General features: G+C 41.1%; 1 protein-coding gene across 1 annotated transcript in view; it reads left to right on the forward strand.

Annotated features, from left to right (window-relative positions):
- Window positions 1-19,318, forward strand: part of KCNQ5 (potassium voltage-gated channel subfamily Q member 5) — a gene marked incomplete at its 5' end in the record, with an annotated part of 86,060 nt that overhangs the window by 29,734 nt on the left and 37,008 nt on the right. Inside the window, 4 exons of the mRNA XM_026844075.1 lie at window positions 5,829-6,004; window positions 6,433-6,558; window positions 16,479-16,589; window positions 18,485-18,580. Of these exons, the coding sequence (XP_026699876.1) occupies window positions 5,829-6,004; window positions 6,433-6,558; window positions 16,479-16,589; window positions 18,485-18,580 (509 nt within the window). The remainder of the gene's footprint in view (window positions 1-5,828; window positions 6,005-6,432; window positions 6,559-16,478; window positions 16,590-18,484; window positions 18,581-19,318) is intronic.

Consider the following 19,318-nt stretch of genomic DNA (forward strand, 5'->3'; position numbering starts at 1 on the left):
GATAAGTTTGTATAAACAGATCTTTTCTTTTATGGATCTGAAAAAAAAGCAACCTGATTTTCATGTACTGATGTATGGCCTAAATCAGGTGTTGATCATCAGGCTATATGTTAAACTGCTTTAAATTGCCAACTTATTTCAGTTTTAGATAGAGCCCATTGAATATATTTTTGTGTCATGTTTCTTGAGTGACACACTCAGATGCATTGCTCCAGAATGTGTGTTAACTTTGGGCTGTAGTGTCCAATTAAAATTCAAAGTACCTTTCTGCACTGATTGGATGATACCCTCTGGTCCCGGACAGCTAGCTGTAGAGATTATTGCAGACAAATTAAAGTGAGTTCTGAGAATAGCAATAAAGATGATGAAGCTTCTGGAAGGACTGAAATATAAAGAGATACTAGAAAAACTAAAATCCTGGTCATTCCCTCCCTTCCACCACTCACTTCCTCGTGATTCCCGATAGAAATTTGTTAATTATTTCTATGTAGTTGCTGGTTTAAATCTGGATTTAAATTTATTTAAAATCCTCAGTGAGTGAGAATAATTGCTCACTGTGCTGCAATAGGCATGCATAACCTGTGCCGTGACAAGCAGATGGAGCCGATGTCAAAGCACCCTTGGTGCTCTCTGTCGATTATGGAGCTCAGTGGCTCTGTAACACCACAGAGTGCTGTGTTTTTCAGGAGTAACTTTGAAATTTAGGATAATGAACTGTCCTGAGAACTATTCATAAGAAATGACCACTGCAAGCCATGTCTTTTCTGTGGGTCATAGATAACAACTCTAGCCCAAAACTAGACCTCAGAAGGCAGCCTAAGGGTAGCCTAAATTTGGTCATATGGTTGCCAGTTAATTTCCTTTGTGATTTAATACAGCAGAAGGCTAGATAAACCACAGTCGAGATTTTCTGCTTATTCCTGCAGTTTTGGGGGCAGATGTGTCCTACTCTTGTCCTAGCTTGTTGCCTCTGTGTACTCTTCTGTAGCCAGAGCAGACACAGTATTGACAGCCATTTCAGTTTCCTGCGTGTTCTTAACAACAATGTGTAAACTTGGAGAATTTTCTGTGAATTTATAGCAATATCCAAGTAATGCTTCTGTGTTCACTCTATATAATTGGGTCCATTAGCATGATAACATTAAATACTATAAAATCTCACAACATCCAAAAAGTTCATAGTAGGAAAGTTACATTGAAAAAGTTATTAGAAGCAATCCAATCCATTATGATGATTTGTGATGACTCCTTTTTTATCATTACTAATCTCCCAGTCACATAGTTGCCATTAGAAGTGTTTATAGCTTAGAAATGCTAATCACACCTCCATGGGTGACCCAAGTGGTCCAGAGTGTTTGACCAAGTTTGAACAGGGTAAGGCAGCCCAACACTGGCCTTGCGCTGTGAAGTGGGGAAGTCAGACTGGCACATCTCTCATGAGCTATTCAGGTTTCAGGTTGTTTCATTACTGGGCTTCAGTTACCTGTCTTATATGTCACTCTTTTAGTGAGATTGGACAATATACAAGTGTAATCTATTACTCGAGTTCTGGATTCATCTTATTTTTCAGGGGGCCTCCCAGTTGTTAACATGGTGGCTGTCAACTGAAAAAGCCTTTCATAAATTACTATTAACAAAACTTTCACTTAATCTCAGGGGTTTCTTGAGAGGTACTAGGAAAAATGTCTGAAGTAGAAGAATTCATTCTTTGAAATTTAATTTTAAATGAAGTGTTCGGAAGTGAATATTTCAAAAGCTACTGAGAAGATCTGAAATCTCAGACTGGAGTTAACACCAGAGGACAATATCTGCAAGGATAAAAATATGAGAGACATTTCTACAGAGTGAATAAAATCAGCATCATAGCTGAAGAGACAATTAAACACTGTGGAAGATCGTATGCAAAATATTTGATTGGAAGAAATCAAAGAAGTAGATGTACATCAGAAATTTTTGTCTTCTAATAAGTCATTACAGACAAGTTTGGGATTATACTGCTCATTACTGACTCTCACACCCCAAACTTTCCTGTTGATTTGCAGCAAGATACAGAGTTAAATTACAGTCCCCATTAAATTAATTGAAATATCGCTATTATTTAATTCTTCCTGATTTCCCCGTTTTGCCACTAAAAGACAAAGAGAAAAATACTGATAGAAGTTTTCTAAAACCTTCTTAAAATACAGAAATACCATGGAGATTTTAGCTAATTTCAAGTGGAATATGAAAGGAAGTTCAGAAGAATATTTTGCTCTCTTGCTTAAAAGAGGGCAAATGGCACCTCAGGTATGGAGGATAAAAATGTGGCAGGGAGAGAATTATAAAGTACTTTTCATTTTTCCAAGGTATGCTTAGATAAGAAAACGAAGCAAGTTTAACATATTCAGAAGTGACTTTCAACTGTTGCAAACTTTTCTTTGGACTCTGATTTCATTCCAAACAGGGTTTATTTTGATTTATCTTACACCTGTTCCTGGCAAGTTAAACTACACTGAAATAATCTGCCTGCCTGCCTTCCCTACTTCTGCGGGAAACAGCCAGGGAGGGCTGCCTTAGGCAATGTACACAGTCTTTCCTTCCCTATTCCCAGCCTGAGGATGGAGGGGGGCTGGTGGGGGTGGGGGGTGGTGTATATTATGAAGAGGTGAAGATGATGGGAAGGTATGGTGTGAAAAAAAAACACCAGCAGCCGGGCAAGGCTCTTTTCCCTCCATCTGTTTTTCAAACATATGCCAAAGTGTTTTCTGCTCCCCTGTTTCCTCATCTTATTCTCCCATTTCTTCTCCCCATCCCTACCCTCTATCTGGAAAGGTATACACAGTAGATGACTCCCTTGGACCAATACTTTAAAAAAGGGAAAAGAGAGCTATGCTGCTGTTGGCTTCTTTGTCTCTCACAGTCAGAGGGGACCAGAGACCCTCAGTGGGGCAGAGGTTCCCAGTAGTGGAGGGCAGATGCTGTGTGGTACTGGCAAAACTGAATTAATTTTAATTTTTTTCAGTGTGGGACCCAAAAGAAACTTCATGTTATAAGGAAAGCTGACAGAGCTCCTGAAATGGTCAGAAATAAGGCCAGGGGCAAATCATTGCCTTTTGTAAAAACTGTCCTATTGAGAGTGGTTGAGGGTAACCAAAACCCCCAGTAAGCACTTTAATAATTTCCGGACTGAATGCATAATTCATAATATTTGGGTGTCCTTACTCTTTTTTAAGTTCTAAGAATGATTTTCAGGAGTGCATGCTGCTTTTCTAACAATATCCATTTTGCTGCGAGCCAGTCACCACTAATTAGTAATGGCTGTTACACTGCTGCTCTGCTCAGAGCAGCATGGGACAAGACAAGCTAACCTTGCTGTCATGTTAGCTACCAGGGGCACTCTTTCTTCAACAGTCTATATTGCTCAAGACTTTCCAGCATGCTCTGTGTGAGCCTTAGATGCAGATAAACACACCTAAATATAGAAGTTTGCTCATAGGTGGGTGCATGTGTGCTACTTGTTTATACTTCCACTATAGTTGGTCGAGATCTAGGGCTTAGTTCAGCAGAGTACATAGAGGTGTCCCCTGTTACATGATATTCACGGCTCTCCAGTGACTTCTCCTGAAGGGCACAACCCTCCCAGGTCTGAGAGCACAGTGGCCGGACCTAGGGGATGTCTCAGATACCTTAAGGCATCTCAAATGGCACTGGACAAATAAATTCTTTGTACTAAACCCAGAGCATGAGTCAGCTGAGCAGCCAGCAGGAGCCTTCCTGAGGATTAGCTGCACCTCTCTTGGTTGACGTGATTTTCTTGTGCTGCATGGGGAATTTAGACACGTGCTTCACATGTAGACACCTACATTTGAATGTCTTCACATGGAGCTGAATCCCAGCCTATCTGTTTCTCTGATCTTCATTAGAATCTGTGATGTCTTTAACTTTTCCTGGCCAGTTGTCCTATTTCTGAATTCTTACCCAGACCTCCTGCATTTGGTTGTCATGCTCTTGAGAGTGGTACTGTGCAGAGATGCCCTAGGATACTTTATCCTTTTCTGGCTCTTCTTGGTATCTGAACTTCTTGGATTTACATCTAGAAGCAAATCCAGCTTTTTTGGTAGCCAATTATATAGCAGCCACCTATGATCCACCAATGTAGTAGCCAAAGGCATTTTAAAATGTCAGAGCATAAGACAAGCAGAAGGTCAGCCTAGCCTAACACTATGTCCAACAGTGACACTAGCCAACAGTGGATAGTCAGGGAAGATTACACAAGCAGGGCAAACATACAGCGATATTTCTCCATAAGAGTCTCTCAGCCTCAGCCAGCCTTCTACTTGAAGATGAGATGAGCCAGAACTGGGTTCTTGGTATTAATTAGCCCAGGATTAAATCTTCTCCCATGAGATCATCCTGCTGGCTTTAAGCCTATGTAAACTTTTAGCATCTTGTGACAAGGATTTCCACAATTTAACAGGACACTCCTTAAACCACAGGTTGTCTGTACCTTAGTACAGTTTGTCCTCTTACTACAATACTTAGTATACAATACTTAGTATTGTAGTAAGAGGACAAAGCCATCCATAGGTGAGTTCAGAGAAACCCAGGATGTTTGCAAGCAAGAGTGTTGGACCTCAACTTACTTTGGTGGCTGGACAGAATGAACCAAGGCTACTTCCTACTGTACTGGAGCAGGTTAAAGAAAAAGTCTTCTGCTTGTAGGTACAGCCAGTCTCTCTCACTGCTTGCCTATGTGGGGTCTTTTCACTTACTTGGTCGTTCTTGACTTACAGGAGCTACACTTGGGACAAGTTGACTGTTTGTAACCAACACAAATGAAGCAAAACTCACGTCAACAAGAACTTGCTTTCAGTTCCTCACTGGCAAGCAAGAGTTTAGATTATCCTTGCACAGAAACTTACAAACACCACAAAATCCTAAGATTTAAACCAGGTATTTCTTACAAGGGCTCTTTAAGCTTTTAAAGGAGGTCAGGAAATTAATTATGAGCTGATGAAGTAACACAGAGTTTGTTCTGTGATTTTCCACTCGGTGCACACCGATGTGTTGCTCCAATCATCATAAAAGAACATTATGCCTTCTCATAGTATCCATGTGCCATCACTGTGCTTCCTCTCCTCATCTCCCTTGAAATGCTGTTCTGGCTCTAAGAGTAGCTGGCTAATTAGTTCATGCAGAACTCACTCTCACAGTTTGAATCTGTGACCTGAAGAAATAAATCTTGACACTTGCTGGGCTTCAACAAACTTTCCAGGCTGCCAGCTAAAAGAATGCTTCTGAATACCCAGCACTGTCTTTCTTCCCTTCCAGGAAAAGGTGCATCAGGGGAGTTGTGTCCAGAAACTATGTGCCTCAACCACATAGTGTTTGTACTCACAGGAAATTAATACATGTGCTTGTAAGTCCGGTTCCACTGGACTCTCACCACTGGGGCTGCTCTATTTTTTTCTTACCTTTGTTTTCTTTTTTGCCTTTTCATAGGAAAGTTGCTATGGGGAAAGATATAATGGGAAAAATTTCTGATCCATCTACTGATTTGTAGTTTGCTACATCAAGCTTCAAAGCTCATTCATGAGGTTTCTTCAACACTGCTCCTCTTATCCATATGTTTTCTCAAAATTACTACCCTCAGCTTTCACCATGGAGGCTCCTGAGGTAGTTTTTGACACCAACCCTGACCTCACATCCTACCTCAAACAGGAATCTCAGTGCTTCAGATTCCCACCCACCACGGGAGGCTCTGTGTTGTTCCCTTTCAGCTCATGTACATGTACATGTTATTTATTAGTACTTGGACATTAATGTTTTCTGTAATATATTTCTTTCAGACATCATTGTTCTCATCGCTTCAATAGCAGTTGTTTCTGCAAAAACTCAGGGTAACATTTTTGCAACATCAGCACTGAGAAGTCTTCGTTTCCTACAGATCCTTCGTATGGTGCGCATGGACCGAAGAGGAGGCACTTGGAAATTATTAGGTTCAGTAGTTTATGCACATAGCAAGGTACGTAATCTTAGATTCTGATTTTGTCTGGCTGATATCTTCACTTGATGGGTTTCAACAAGAGGCCAAGGAAACAAACATTTATCAGTTTTGAGCAGAATACCTAAAATCTTCTGAAGTAACTTCAATTGTAATGGGCATTAGCACAGATATATCAGGCCACATTAAATGCTAACAGTTTCTAGAATATGTTGAAATTACTGTCCTTGATACACAGCTGTAATTTGATATGTATTACTGAAGTTGCTGAAGCATCAAACCATAGAAGTAGATTTGGTCCACTTTCAGAAAAAAATTGCAAAAGGAGAGCATTTGACTTTTAACTGCACGAATGCCAAAAACAATGTAGAACTTTTCATTATGTCTTCCTTGAAATGCCATTCTGTCCAGTCTCAAATGGATATTGATCTCTGATTTCTTTTATCTAGGAATTAATCACAGCCTGGTACATAGGATTTTTAGTCCTCATCTTTTCATCTTTCCTGGTTTATCTGGTGGAAAAAGATGCAAATAATCAATTCTCCACATACGCAGATGCTCTCTGGTGGGGCACAGTAAGTACACAAAAATATTAATACACACTCTTTAACCAGTATGCTAGAGTGCTTTGAATTTCACCTACTGTGAACTTTAACTTAGTGTGCTGTTCAATTCATTGTTTTCACTGACATAAAACTAGTCTGAGAAGCTCCCCCCTTCAGCTATTCATTTGCACATCCATAGTTCATTTCACTCCATCCTGCAGAACAGTTGTTTATGTGCTTCTTCTGCAAACCAGACTACTAAACCTTCAAGAAAAGAAAGAATTTTATTTTTTAACCCAGATCTTTCAGTAATACAGTTTGTAATAGAGTCCCACAAAGAGCTGCTTTGATCTAAATCAGAGGGCTGTATGCAATAATGCAGGAAGAGGAACAAGTGTCAGGAAAGAAGGAGGGAAAAAATTCTTACATCAGCTTTGAGGTGAAGGGGAGAGTATCATCAGCTCCCTTAGAATCACAGAATCATCTAGGTTGGAAAAGACCTTGAAGATCATCCAGTCCAACCATTAACCTAACATTGACCGTTCCCAACTACACCATATCCCTCAGCACTGTGTCAACCCAACTCTTGAGCACCTCCAGGGATGGGGACTCCACCACCTCCCTGGGCAGCCCATTCCAACACCTAACAACCCCTTCTGGAAAGAAATGCTTCCTAATATCCAGTCTAAACCTTCCCTAGTGCAATCTGAGGCCATTCCCTCTTGTCCTATCGCTTGTTACTTGGTTAAAGAGACTCATCCCCAGCTCTCTGCACCCTCCTTTCAGGGAGCTGTAGGGGGCGATGAGGTCTCCCCTCAGCCTCCTCTTCTCCAGACTAAACACCCCCAGTTCCCTCAGCCGCTCCTCGTACGACCTGTGCTCCAGACCCTGCACCAGCTCCGTTGCCCTTCTCTGGACACATTCGAGTCATTCAATGTCCTTTTTGTAGTGAGGGGCCCAAAACTGAACACAGGAATCGAGGTGCGGCCTCACCAGTGCCGAATACAGGGGTAAGATCCCTTCCCTGTCCCTGCTGGCCACGCTATTGCTGACACAAGCCAGGATGCCATTGGCCTTCTTGGCCCCCTGGGCACACTGCTGGCTCCTGTTCAGCCGGCTGTCAGTCAACACCCCCAGGTCCCTCTCTGACTGGCAGCTCTCCAGCCACTCCTCCCCAAGCCTGTAGCGCTGCTGGGGGTTGTTGTGGCCCAAAGGCAGCCCCCGGCATTTGGCCTTATGGAAACTCCTCCAGTTGGCCTCAGCCCATGGCTCCAGCCTGTCCAGGTCTCTCTGCAGAGCCTCCCTGCCCTCAAGCACATCAACACTCCCACCCAACTGGGTGTCACCTGCAAACTGACTGAGGGTGCACTCGATCCCCTCATCTAGATCATCAATGAAGATGTTAAACAGGAGTGGCCCCAAAACCGAGCCCTGGGGGACACCACTCATGACCAGCCGCCAACTGGATTTAACTCCGTTCACCACAACTCTTCGGGCCCGGCCATCCAGACAGTTTTTTACCCAGAAAACTGTGTGATCATCCAAGCCACGAGCAGCCAGTTTTGCCAGGAGAATGCTGTGGGAAACAGTGTCAAAGGCCGTACTAAAGTCAAGGTAGACAATGTCCACAGCCTTTCCTTCATCCAATAAGCAGGTCACCTTGTGTGTAGAAGGAGAGCAGGTTTGTCAGGCAGGACCTGCCTTTCATAAACCCATGCTGACTGGGCCTGAGCATCTGGTCTTCCGCATGTGATGTTTGATGGTACTCAGGATGAGCTGCTCCATCAGCTTCCTGAGCACCGATGTCAAGCTGACAGGCCTGTAATTTCCTGGATCATCCTTCCGACCCTTCTTATATATGGGCATCACACTAGCCAACTTCCAATCTGTCCGGACCTCCCTGGTCAGCCAGGACTGCTGGGAAATGATGGAAGGTGGCTTGGTGCACACCCCAGCCAGCTCCTTCAGCACCCTCGGGTGTATCCCATCTGGTCCCATAGACTTGTGTGTGTCTGTGTGATGCAGCAGGTCACTGTCTGTCTCCTCCTGTAATGCAGGGGGGTTGTTCTGCCAGTCTCTGTCTTCTGGCTGAGGAGGCTGGATTCCGTCAGTAAAACTGATCTTGTTATTAAATACTGAGGCAAAGAAGGCATTGAGCACCTCAGCCTTTTCCTCATCACTTGTTACCATGTTTCTTCCTGAGTCTAGCAGCAGATGGAGGCTCTCCCTGGTCTTTCTTTTGCTGTTGATGTACTTACAGAAATATTTTTGTTGTCCTTGATTGCTGAAGCCAGATTAATTTCTAGTGGGGCTTTAGACCTCCTGATCTCCACCCTGCATAGCCTCACAGTGTCTTTGTAATCACTGTGAGTGGCTAGCCCCTTCTTCCAAAGGCTGTAAACTCTCCTGTTCTCACTGATTTGCAGCCGAAGCTCCCTGTTCAGCCAGGGTGGTCTTCTCTGGCACTGGCTTCTCTTACAGCACCTGGGTACTGCCTGATCCTGTGTTATTAAGACTTTCTTCTTAAAGAGTGTCCAGCCTTCCTGGTCCCCTCCACCCTTTACGACCGTCTCCCACAGGATTCTGGCAAGTAGTTGCCTAAAGAAGCAAAGTCAGCCCTATCTAAGTCCAGGATGTCAGTTCTGCTGCCCCCTCTCCTGACCTCTCTAAAAATAGAGAACTCTATTATTTCATGATAGCTGTGCCCTAGTTGGCCTCCAACTGCCACATCATCCACCAGTCCTCCTCTATTCACAAAGAGGAGATCCAGCAGGGCACCTTCTCTCATTGGTTTTCTCATCAGTTGGGTCAGGAAGTTATCTCCCACACATTCCAGGAATCTCCAGGACTGGTCTCACTCTGCTGTGTTGTATTTCCAGCAGATGTCTAGGAAGTTAAAGTCTCCCACAAGAACAAGAGCGAGCAAGAGATTTCTCCTAAGTGCCTATAGAAAATTTCATCCACCTCTCTGTCCTGGGTGGGTGGCCTATAGTAGACTCCTACTACAACATCTGCCCTGTTGGCCTTCCCCCCGATTCTAACACAGAGACACTCCACTTTGTCTTCACTATATTTGTGCTCAAAGCAATCATAACAGTCCCTAACATACAGCGCCACCCCACCACCTCTCCTTCCTCGGCTATCCCTCCTAAAGATCTTGTAGCCATCAGCTGGCACACCCCAGTCATGGAGTCCAACCATGTTTCTGTAATAGCCCCTACATCATAATTTTCCTGCTGCATCATGGCTTCAAGCTCCTCCTGTTTGTTACCCATGCTGTGTGCATTGGTATAGATGCACTTCAGACGGGCTGATGTCCCCAGCACTTTTTTGCATTCAGAGGTCCTAAGGCTGCCCTGACCTTTCACAGGTGTTACCACAGTTACTGATCCATCAGTATCCCTTGCTTCTTTGTTGTGCTGCATGTCTCCATCCCTTGCCTCTACTGAGATGGCAGAGTAAGGGTCATCGCTGGCACATCAGTCCACAAAGTCTGGTAATCTACCCTGGGGCTTACATCTGGGAGTTCCAGTTTTGTTCCCTTCCCCCTTCAAATCTAGTTTAAAGCTCTCTCAATGAGCCCAGCTAACTCCTGCCCCAAGAATGATATCATCTCTCCTTTCTCTGTACCTTGAACACAAAAAGCCAGAATAAATTTTGCTATTCTGGTTCAGCAGTGTTATTTTTACAGGGGTAAAACCTCTGATTTAGTTGAGCTCACGTTTAATTATCAAATCAGTTGTTTTTACTTTGTTGAAAACTGTGGGATCTAAGTACACGCCTGACTGGTTTTCCGAAAGAAGGATTATATGAATGCTTACGTATTTAAATAAACCAGGATTGAAATGAACGATGAAAAACTGGGCCTGAAATTTTGAAATTATTTTCATGACATAATATATAGGGAGTTTTGCTTTAAAATGCCCTATAGCGAGCTAGGCCCCTGCACAGTGTGGGACTGACTTAGGCAGGTTAAGAAATCTGCCCCGACAAAGCCTATGGCAGAGCTATTGCCATTAACTATAAAATGTGCTTTTCTTCTCCTTCTGATGCAAACACCATGAGCTCTAACAGTGTCTGGGTAGTGAAATAATGCCTGTGAAATCATTAAAGCTACTATAACCTAGAGCACTCATTAGTTTTCCTGGAATAAGAACGACACCTGAACCAGCCTCTGCCACCTTTTCTCATCAGAGGAATGCAGGAGTGCAGAATCTTTCTCACCTCAGACCGTCTGCTGAGGAGACTTCATCTGGACTCAGTAGTATGCATAGATGGGCTGTGCAAAAGCCCTTTCCAAAATGCTTTAAATCCTTGTGAAATATTTTTAGTAAGTTTTGTTTAGATTTTGAGCAAAGGTCAAGGTAATTTTCTATTAGTAAGACTAGTTTGTATAATTGAAATTTGTTCATCTAAGGGTTAATAATACGTTACATGTCTTCCCTAGAGACTATATTTCTGTGTTATTGTTGCACAAAATTTGGAGCTTGGAAAAGCCAGATCTAGTAGGTCTTACTTGTGCATTTACAAATATACAGAAATATTTTTCCTGAACCTTGTTGCCTTAGAGCATCAAGGCAGATCTCTGATAAAATATACATTTTTATCCTGTAATCCAAATGTAAAATTCATGTTAAAGTTATGAGAGAAGGTTTTCCTCTCAGTCGCATCACTATAGTTTATTTCATTTCACGTTTCTTCAAAAGCCAAGGTCTGGGTTTGGTTTAGAGCTTTCTAACCTGCCTATATTGACATGGTTGTGAAGCATCTGGCTTGGGATGCTGGTGTCCTCACTGATGGGTACCCTGTCGCCAGCAGTCTGCAAAAACCCTTTGGGGGTGGCAGCGTGGATGTGATTGTGCAAGAGACCCTCCTGTGGCAGTGCATGGGTCTGGGAATGCATGTTTTCAGCCATTTGATTCTCTGGTAAACAACCTTTGCCACTCTGTAAAGCCATGTGTGACTTAGCACTGCATAGGCAGGGAGTTTGGACTAAGCAGAGGATTGTAGCCACCTGCCAGCAGGCAATAGTGAGGAGAAACATAGGCACGATGAACAGGAAAGTCCCAGCAAACTCAGACCTCAACTCTGACATCTGACTGAGGCTCATGTTAAATCCAGATCCCTCTCCCGGAGCAGCTCTGGCAGGAGGAACAAAGTCTTTACTTTAGAACTTGCTTCTCCACTACCTGCTGACTGCTATTTTTTAAGGAAAAACCCTGCTAAGAAATAATCATTGTATAAAGTGGTGCTTAAAATATTTTGTACACTATGAAGTGAAAATGTATGACTCATAGGTCAGATAAGTAGCGCAACTGAGAAAATAGGAATCTTTTCTTGACATCAGCAGGAAAAACAACAAATTGTAATCAAAAAACTGAAAACAATCCATATTGTATATTTCTATATCTTTTCTCCTTACCCCAGTGTGTGACATGAATACATTTAAATTTTTAATGTGCTTAAGTTACTGAAAATCAGTGTTCCCCCTTACCTGTTATCTTTGCCATTTTAATAATAGTATTTTTTGTATAATATGTAAAACAGTATGTGGGAAATGCATAATGTGCTTCTTAGTCATAGTTGTTTTTACTGCCAGAGTAACCCACATGCAGATTTTGAAAAGGTCAGATTGTATGGCATTCTAGGGGAAATCAATGCTTAGTCTCATTGATTTGTTTATTTGCAAAAGTTGTTCTAACTTAAACCACAGAGTATCTACCAAATCCCAGACTGAATTCTGCGATGGCAGAGGTACAAGAAAAAAAATACCACATTCAAGTCAGACACAAATAGTCGCCTTAAATTTCAAGCTTTTAGAGGCACTTATGTCCCCTCCTTACAGGACCAGACCCAGCATGCAGCAATTAACCAATTCATTAATTCAGATTATTTAGGGCTATACTCTGCTATGGTCATTTCACTGACTCCATTTCTGAAGCCCCTATTTTTACGCTGAAATGAAAGGCAGGATCTCGCATCCTAATTTACATATGAATACTCCACTGTATTTGCAATTGCATATTGTACTTGCAACCTACAGTTTAAACATCATGCTAATGTTACTATTATGAATATGCTTGTGGTTGGGGACCCCACAGTGCTGCCTAACACAGCAGCACACAACAGCATGTGTTATATGAAGACCTCAGGTTCAAAATTTGCTTTGGTAGAAAAGGTTAATTAATTTAACAGAATAACGTAACTAAACTATACAGGAACAAAAGGTCAATTCAAAAACTTAAGTATTTCAAAACAAAACCATGCATGGGTTTCTGAGAACCTAGTGTTAGCTAGAACTGTGTGTGCTTATAGTGGCATTTAGTTTGCATGTTATTTAGTTTTACCTGTAAATGTAATGCAAATAAGATTCCTGTCTCTCTTTACACATTTGATAAGAGTTTCTCTTAATAAGTCATTATTCTCAAGTAGTATGCAGTAGTTACAGTTGGATACAGAATGGCTCTGGCACTCCACATTGACCTGTAAGTGAACATACCATATTGCAATGAATAATATTGTCACAATTTTTAGCTCAGATGAGTTAATATTGATGACAGTTTTCTCATTTAATGTAATGGCAGCATGAGCAAACTACATTTTTTTCAGTTAAGTGATTTCAGGTAAAGATTCAAAACATAAGTACTGCTAGCAGAACGTAAAGTGACATCAGAAAGAAATATTAGGGTAGAGGGGAGCCTCCTGGGTCCTATCTCATCTATTTGAAGGCACCTAGGTTATATAATCACACTCATTATTATATTACCTCACTTATTATTAACATACTTATTATCTCCAGCAATGAGCTATAACAGAAGTTCTATCATTTTTGCAAGTTTTGAGTCTATCAGGTGACACTGCCTGCCTTAGCTGGTCTGTCCAGACACCTCATTTGTAGAAGCAACCAGAATGGAGTGTTGCATCTGGTACAAAACACAGGACTCAGCTTGCTCATTTAGCCACATAGGAGTGCTTGAACATAGGCATACAGTGCCATGGATGATCTGTTGGAGAGTCAGCTGTCTCTCCTGCAAGTGACTTCTATTCAGATGTCCCACGGCATCTCAGGTGTCACTAGGCATTTGTTGTCAGGCAAGCCTAAATCCTACATTTTAGGATAGGATGAGTTACCTGCCAGAGGAATTGTGCATGTTGCAGTAACCAGATCATGCTAAACACCTAAGCGTTTTATTTTTCAAGCTGGGTGAAATGAATCCTGTACAAAAAAAATCTAAAAGGTTTCATTTATTGTCCTGATTTAGGCTGTAGTGATCAGACACAAGATTGCTCAGCAGGTATCCCCAGAAAGACATGATTTGCACACCTTGTTATTTCTTTTATTGTATCTTGATCCTCTTTTTCACCACTTTGCTTCCTCTAACCAAGTCTCCTCTCAAATAAACAACCTATTCCTAATTACCTTCACAGGTTCAATACAGATTTTGTAGTTCTGTTACCTAGTCACTCTTGGCCTTGTATGATACCACTGATGTATTCACCTAGGTGCTGTTGTCCTTGCAAGACTGTAATCTCCAAAAGGTCCCAAATAATTTCTTCCTGTCACCTTTGAACTTTTGTCACTGCTCCCTTAACCACCCATGGGATCCAGCCTTCCCTCACAGTGCTATCTGTAACTTCTGTCTGCTTCTTACATTATTATCAGTGACATCTGGAAGTTTTTCATGTTGTCATGGTCTCACATTCAGTAGTTTTCCACACCCTGTTCAATTAACTTAACCTCAGGATTATGCCAGTCAGGGCCTGGCCAGTGGTTCAGTCATTCACTTGCAGCACTAACAAAGATGCAGAGGATTATTCCTGAACTTGATCCTGAAGTTGTCTGAAAAAAATATTTTCTTAGCTGTGTAATGAGAGGAATACAAAATGAAGATCAAACCCATTTGTTCTGTGTTGAGTAAGACAATACAGCATGGTGCTGACACCTATACGCCCATGTAAAGACTGTCCTGAGATAAAACAGCTCAAAGAGAGCAAGAAGCCACTGATATTCTTAATCATAGACTAATACCATTAAGTACTCAGGACCTCAAAGAACGGGGGAAAGGCTTTAGTACGGTCTTATTATTTTCTTTGGAGAAATTCCAGAGATAGAGTCTGTATGACTGCTCCTGGTTTTGGATTGCTCACATATGTCAGATCTCAAAGGTTCAAGTTTATCTTTGACTTCTTCAGAAACCAGTTCGGTGGCAATATCATTAATATGCAGATGACACTTAGTTCTGTTTCCTTCTTGTCAGCCCAGTCAGGAGAGATATCTATACTTTCCAGGGTCTGGCAGAGATAGGGAGCTGAACAGAAGCCAAGAAACTGGGCTCGTTCCAGAGCTTCAAACTGCTTTGCAATGACTGGCCTGGAAATGATTTTTGAGGAACTTTTATTCAGGGCTTCATTTGGTCAAGTGCTTTGTTGCTCTCAGGGTCTTAATAGCCTCAAACTGTTCTGCATTTGCCTTCTGATGAGAAGAACTGGGAATACCTTCTTCAGCAAACAAAGGAAATCCAAATCAAGCCACTCTGCCAGGCCAAGAGTGCGGTTGCATCAGCACACCTCTGCCAGAAAAGAGGGAGCTGCATTCCCACGTCCCTTCCTCCTTATCACTCAATCCCAGCCGCGCACTGCCTTCTGCAGGCTCTGGAGCTTGTTAGGCACCTCCACGAGCTAACACAGTTTGCTGAAACAGCAGAAACAAACCATGCAGAACTGTGGATAATTCTCTCCACCTTCCTGGGTTGCATTGGCTCTCCAAAGAGTCCAGCAAAAGTCGGGAAGAGAGGCAGGGAAGTGAAAAGAAGCAAGGAAGGAGAACCAAGACCTGATAAGCACACAAAGTGGTGTGTCTGTGACCGGGCTATAGCATTACAAAACTTGAGACTTGATAACCACTTGAAATTTCAGCTGCAGCCTTAATTCAGCTCACGCTCTTTCAGTCACTATGGCTTTCTCAGGGTAAATTACACCCACAGCTTGTTCCCAACAATGGGAGCAATTAAGAGCACTGTTTACTATCTACAGAGCCCTAAATAGTTGAAATCTAATTACTTCCAAAAGACTTTCCTTCTTTTGTCCTGTGGTGACCCCAGCATTAAATAGAATTGCTTTGGCCGTCTTGCCTAGGAATGAACTTTGAGGAAGCTGGAAGCAAAATAATGTCTCTAGAAGGCATTTTCCTGAAGAATTCATTCCTGCCAGAATATTTGCTAAGCCTGAACTTGCCCACATTTGGTACACGATGTAAAATAATTCTCTGTGCACATGTTCTCCGCTAATAACAGGCCCTGGAGTCCTTGGCATTCAGCCTACCGTTGTCTATCTTTGTCCTTTAACATTGTGTGCCATTGCCTGAGCACGCACTCTGCAGCCTACCACCCAGCCTTTGGAAATCCTCCGCTCTGCCCACACCTCCTCTAGCTGCCTGGACCAGGCAGTTGAGCGGGTCCAAACTCCCCAAGAGGGAATCACAGAATCACAAAATGGTTTGAGTTGGAAGGAGCCTTAAAGATCACCTAGTTCCAACCCCCTGCCATGGGCAGGGACACCTCCCACTAGCCCAGGTTGCTCAAAGCCCCGTCCAACCTGGCCTTGAACACTGCCAGGGAGGGGGCAGCCACAGCTCTGGGCAGCCTGTTCCAGTGTCTCAACACCCTCACAGTGAAGAATTACGTCCTTACATCTAATCTGTATCTGCCCTCTTTCAGTTTAAAGCCATTACCCCATGTTCTATCACTACATGCCCTTGTAAAAAGTCCTCTTTTCACAGAAAAATGTATTAATATTAATTTATTTATGTTGTTTTTCTTTTAGAAAAACTATATATATTTCATGTGTCTTGGATTATTTAGTGGAAATGCTGTTTCATGCAATGTAAATAATCTGTAACTAATCTCTCAGTGACTTCTGGTAAACCACAATGTTTATTCATTTCTTTTTAGATCACATTGACAACCATTGGGTACGGAGACAAAACTCCTCTTACTTGGCTTGGAAGGTTGCTTTCTGCAGGATTTGCTCTACTTGGAATTTCTTTCTTTGCACTACCTGCTGTGAGTATGGCTATAAAATTTGTAAAAAGGTAATAGAAACTTCTGTAGCTCCTAATGCTGTTAAATACAAAAAGTTGAAGGAAGATCTCTACATAAAGAACAACTGTTTAAGACTTTTTGGTCTGTGATAACACTAGCGAACTGCTATCCAAAATCCAGACAAAAGGTTTGATGTCACTGCTTGAATTTTGGGGAGTTTCTTTGGCATGGACAAAACTGGGAAGTAATCCTAAATTAGGTAGCATACTATTGTGTATGGTGAAAATTCCTTTCTTTTGTTACAAATTGTGGCTTATCTATTACTGCTTTTCTTTCAGATTTTTGAAAAAATAACGTTTTTATGAATTAGATTCTATTGGGGGAAAAAAATTAGATATTTCTAATAGGTTGTGCTGTATGACCATGTTCAGGCTACCAACAGAGAGTAGTAGAAGGCATTAAATCAACCAAAAGTTAATGGTGTTGAATGTAAAAATGCAACTATCATTTTCTGTGAGTGATTGTAAACAAACATGACAGTTTATTTGTTTATATATATGTTGCTTTTATCAATGTTCAAGAGACTTTAATGGAAATGGGAATCATCTAATGACTAAAATATAGTGTAGCTTCAAAAATAACTTTTAATTTTTGTAAGTAAATTGCCTTTATTTTTTAAATTAGTATTGAATAAGCTTGAAAACAGAAGTTGCATTTGTATTTTGTTGTATTGCATCCAGGGTAACATATACAGAAAACCCGTATATTAATACTCAGATTCATTGTCTATAGATCACTATAAAACATGTATATTATAATAATACAGGGTTTTTTCGACCATATAAAGAAACCTAGATTAGAAGTCAGCATTTGCCAATAGCATTGAATCATCTAGTGTACTGCATTTACTTATTATTCTAAGTACAGAGAGTATTTCAGTATCTCTGACATATTACCTGTTTGTGAATATTTGACATTTAGTGGCAGCTACTGTAATTATTTCCCTTTGTCACCTAGTCACCACTAACAAGAAATTTAGTCTTAGCAGGTTTATAATGAACATTTAAAAGATGAATAACCTTACATATTAGAGATGCCAGAACTTTTGTTCCTTGTGTGGTATCTATGTACAGATACTCATTTTCCTCATAAACACTTTTGTGTTGAATCTGTCTGTAAAACAAGATATGTGTGAATGTTGTGCATTTCTAATAGTATTTTATCCTAACTAAGAATCATGTGGAAATATTCTTCCTTATAATGCAGACATGTTCAGCAAAAATACTACACTCCTTGCAAGCCAATGAGAGAAACTTTCTCACTTTTTGGCTCTGTTCACCTGGAGTCAAATTTATCTTACTTCATTCAAAAGTAAAAGGAGAGGTTTGATCATCAGCTTTTTTCATAGCCTATAGAATGAACAACAGGGATTATTTAGATGGGAAGGAGTAAGAAGAAATAGTCTTAATCTGTTAAGCAAGGCATTTTCTAATTTTTCTAAAATCAAAAGTTATTATAAGCACTGCAGATATGGACTTTGAGGTCCGTATATATCTGGCAGCTGGTCATTTCATCATTCCTGGCTTAAGTTCCTCTGAATGTTCCTGCTTGATTTTATATCTATATATATCTCCATGCCCTTTAAAGTTGGAGGAACGTAGTGTAGCACAAACCCAAGTAATGGTTAGAATGAGTGGTCACTAGTAGCACCACAGATGTTCTCTCTTAAATAAGGAGTCTCCTGCTTCACCACGAAAGGGGCACTGTTGTTAAACCTTATACTGTCATGTACTGTCATACATGTGTTATCTCAAGCAATCATATATCATAACATCTTCACGAAATCTTTGTAGTTGATTACGCACATTGTTGAAAAAAACTACCTGCATGATAATAAATGGCATATTGTATTGCAGGGCATCCTTGGCTCAGGATTTGCATTAAAAGTACAGGAACAGCATCGTCAGAAACACTTTGAGAAAAGAAGGAATCCAGCTGCCAGTCTAATTCAGGTAAATATGGAATCAGTGAAAAGATAATAGTAGGTGGTTTAAAGTACATATTGGAGCAAGTTTTATTATTTGAATTTGGAAAGCTTTGTGGAAATAATGTTTAACAGATTGGTTAGTTTCATGAAATAAGTTTGTTCAGTGATTGCCATTTATTGCCATAATTGTATATATTGCATTTCTATGCGTAATTTTTGAGTTCTTCTATCCATACTGAATAAACCAAGTCAATGATGTCTGTTGCATTCCTGCAGTTAGGCAATTACTTGGAAAAATAGAACTGATCGCTATAGACACAGCACTCTTGCCTATATTAAGCTGCTTTTCATCTACTACAGGGTTTGGAGTGTTCCAATGAGTGATATATTTAGTAAAAATGAAAAGTCCCCTGCCCAGGAGAATTGCTTCACTATTAGTCAATTCAAAAGCTGGAAATGTAGGTGCTAGCAATTCCAAAATGTCTGAAATTGTCTGAAGTGGTTTCAGCTCCAGTATTGACATGATGGTGTGTATTAACAACCGAGAAAGATTTTTTAAAGCAAAATTGGCATATTTGTTAAACAGCTGTTTTGCGTGTTTTTTTCTTTAACTTACAGTCCTAGTTAAAAATGAGAAAATCCTCTAAAGAATGATTTTGCACCAAGCTTTACTCTGCTTGATGCACTGAAGAAAAAAAGGAGGGAAATAATCTTCTAGTGTCCTAGTTTATTTTCTTGAGATCCTAAGTGGTTTATGTGTACC

This window comes from Athene cunicularia, assembly GCF_003259725.1.
Source record: "Athene cunicularia isolate RWA chromosome 3 unlocalized genomic scaffold, athCun1 chr3_part1, whole genome shotgun sequence".
NCBI classification, from domain to species: domain Eukaryota; kingdom Metazoa; phylum Chordata; class Aves; order Strigiformes; family Strigidae; genus Athene; species Athene cunicularia.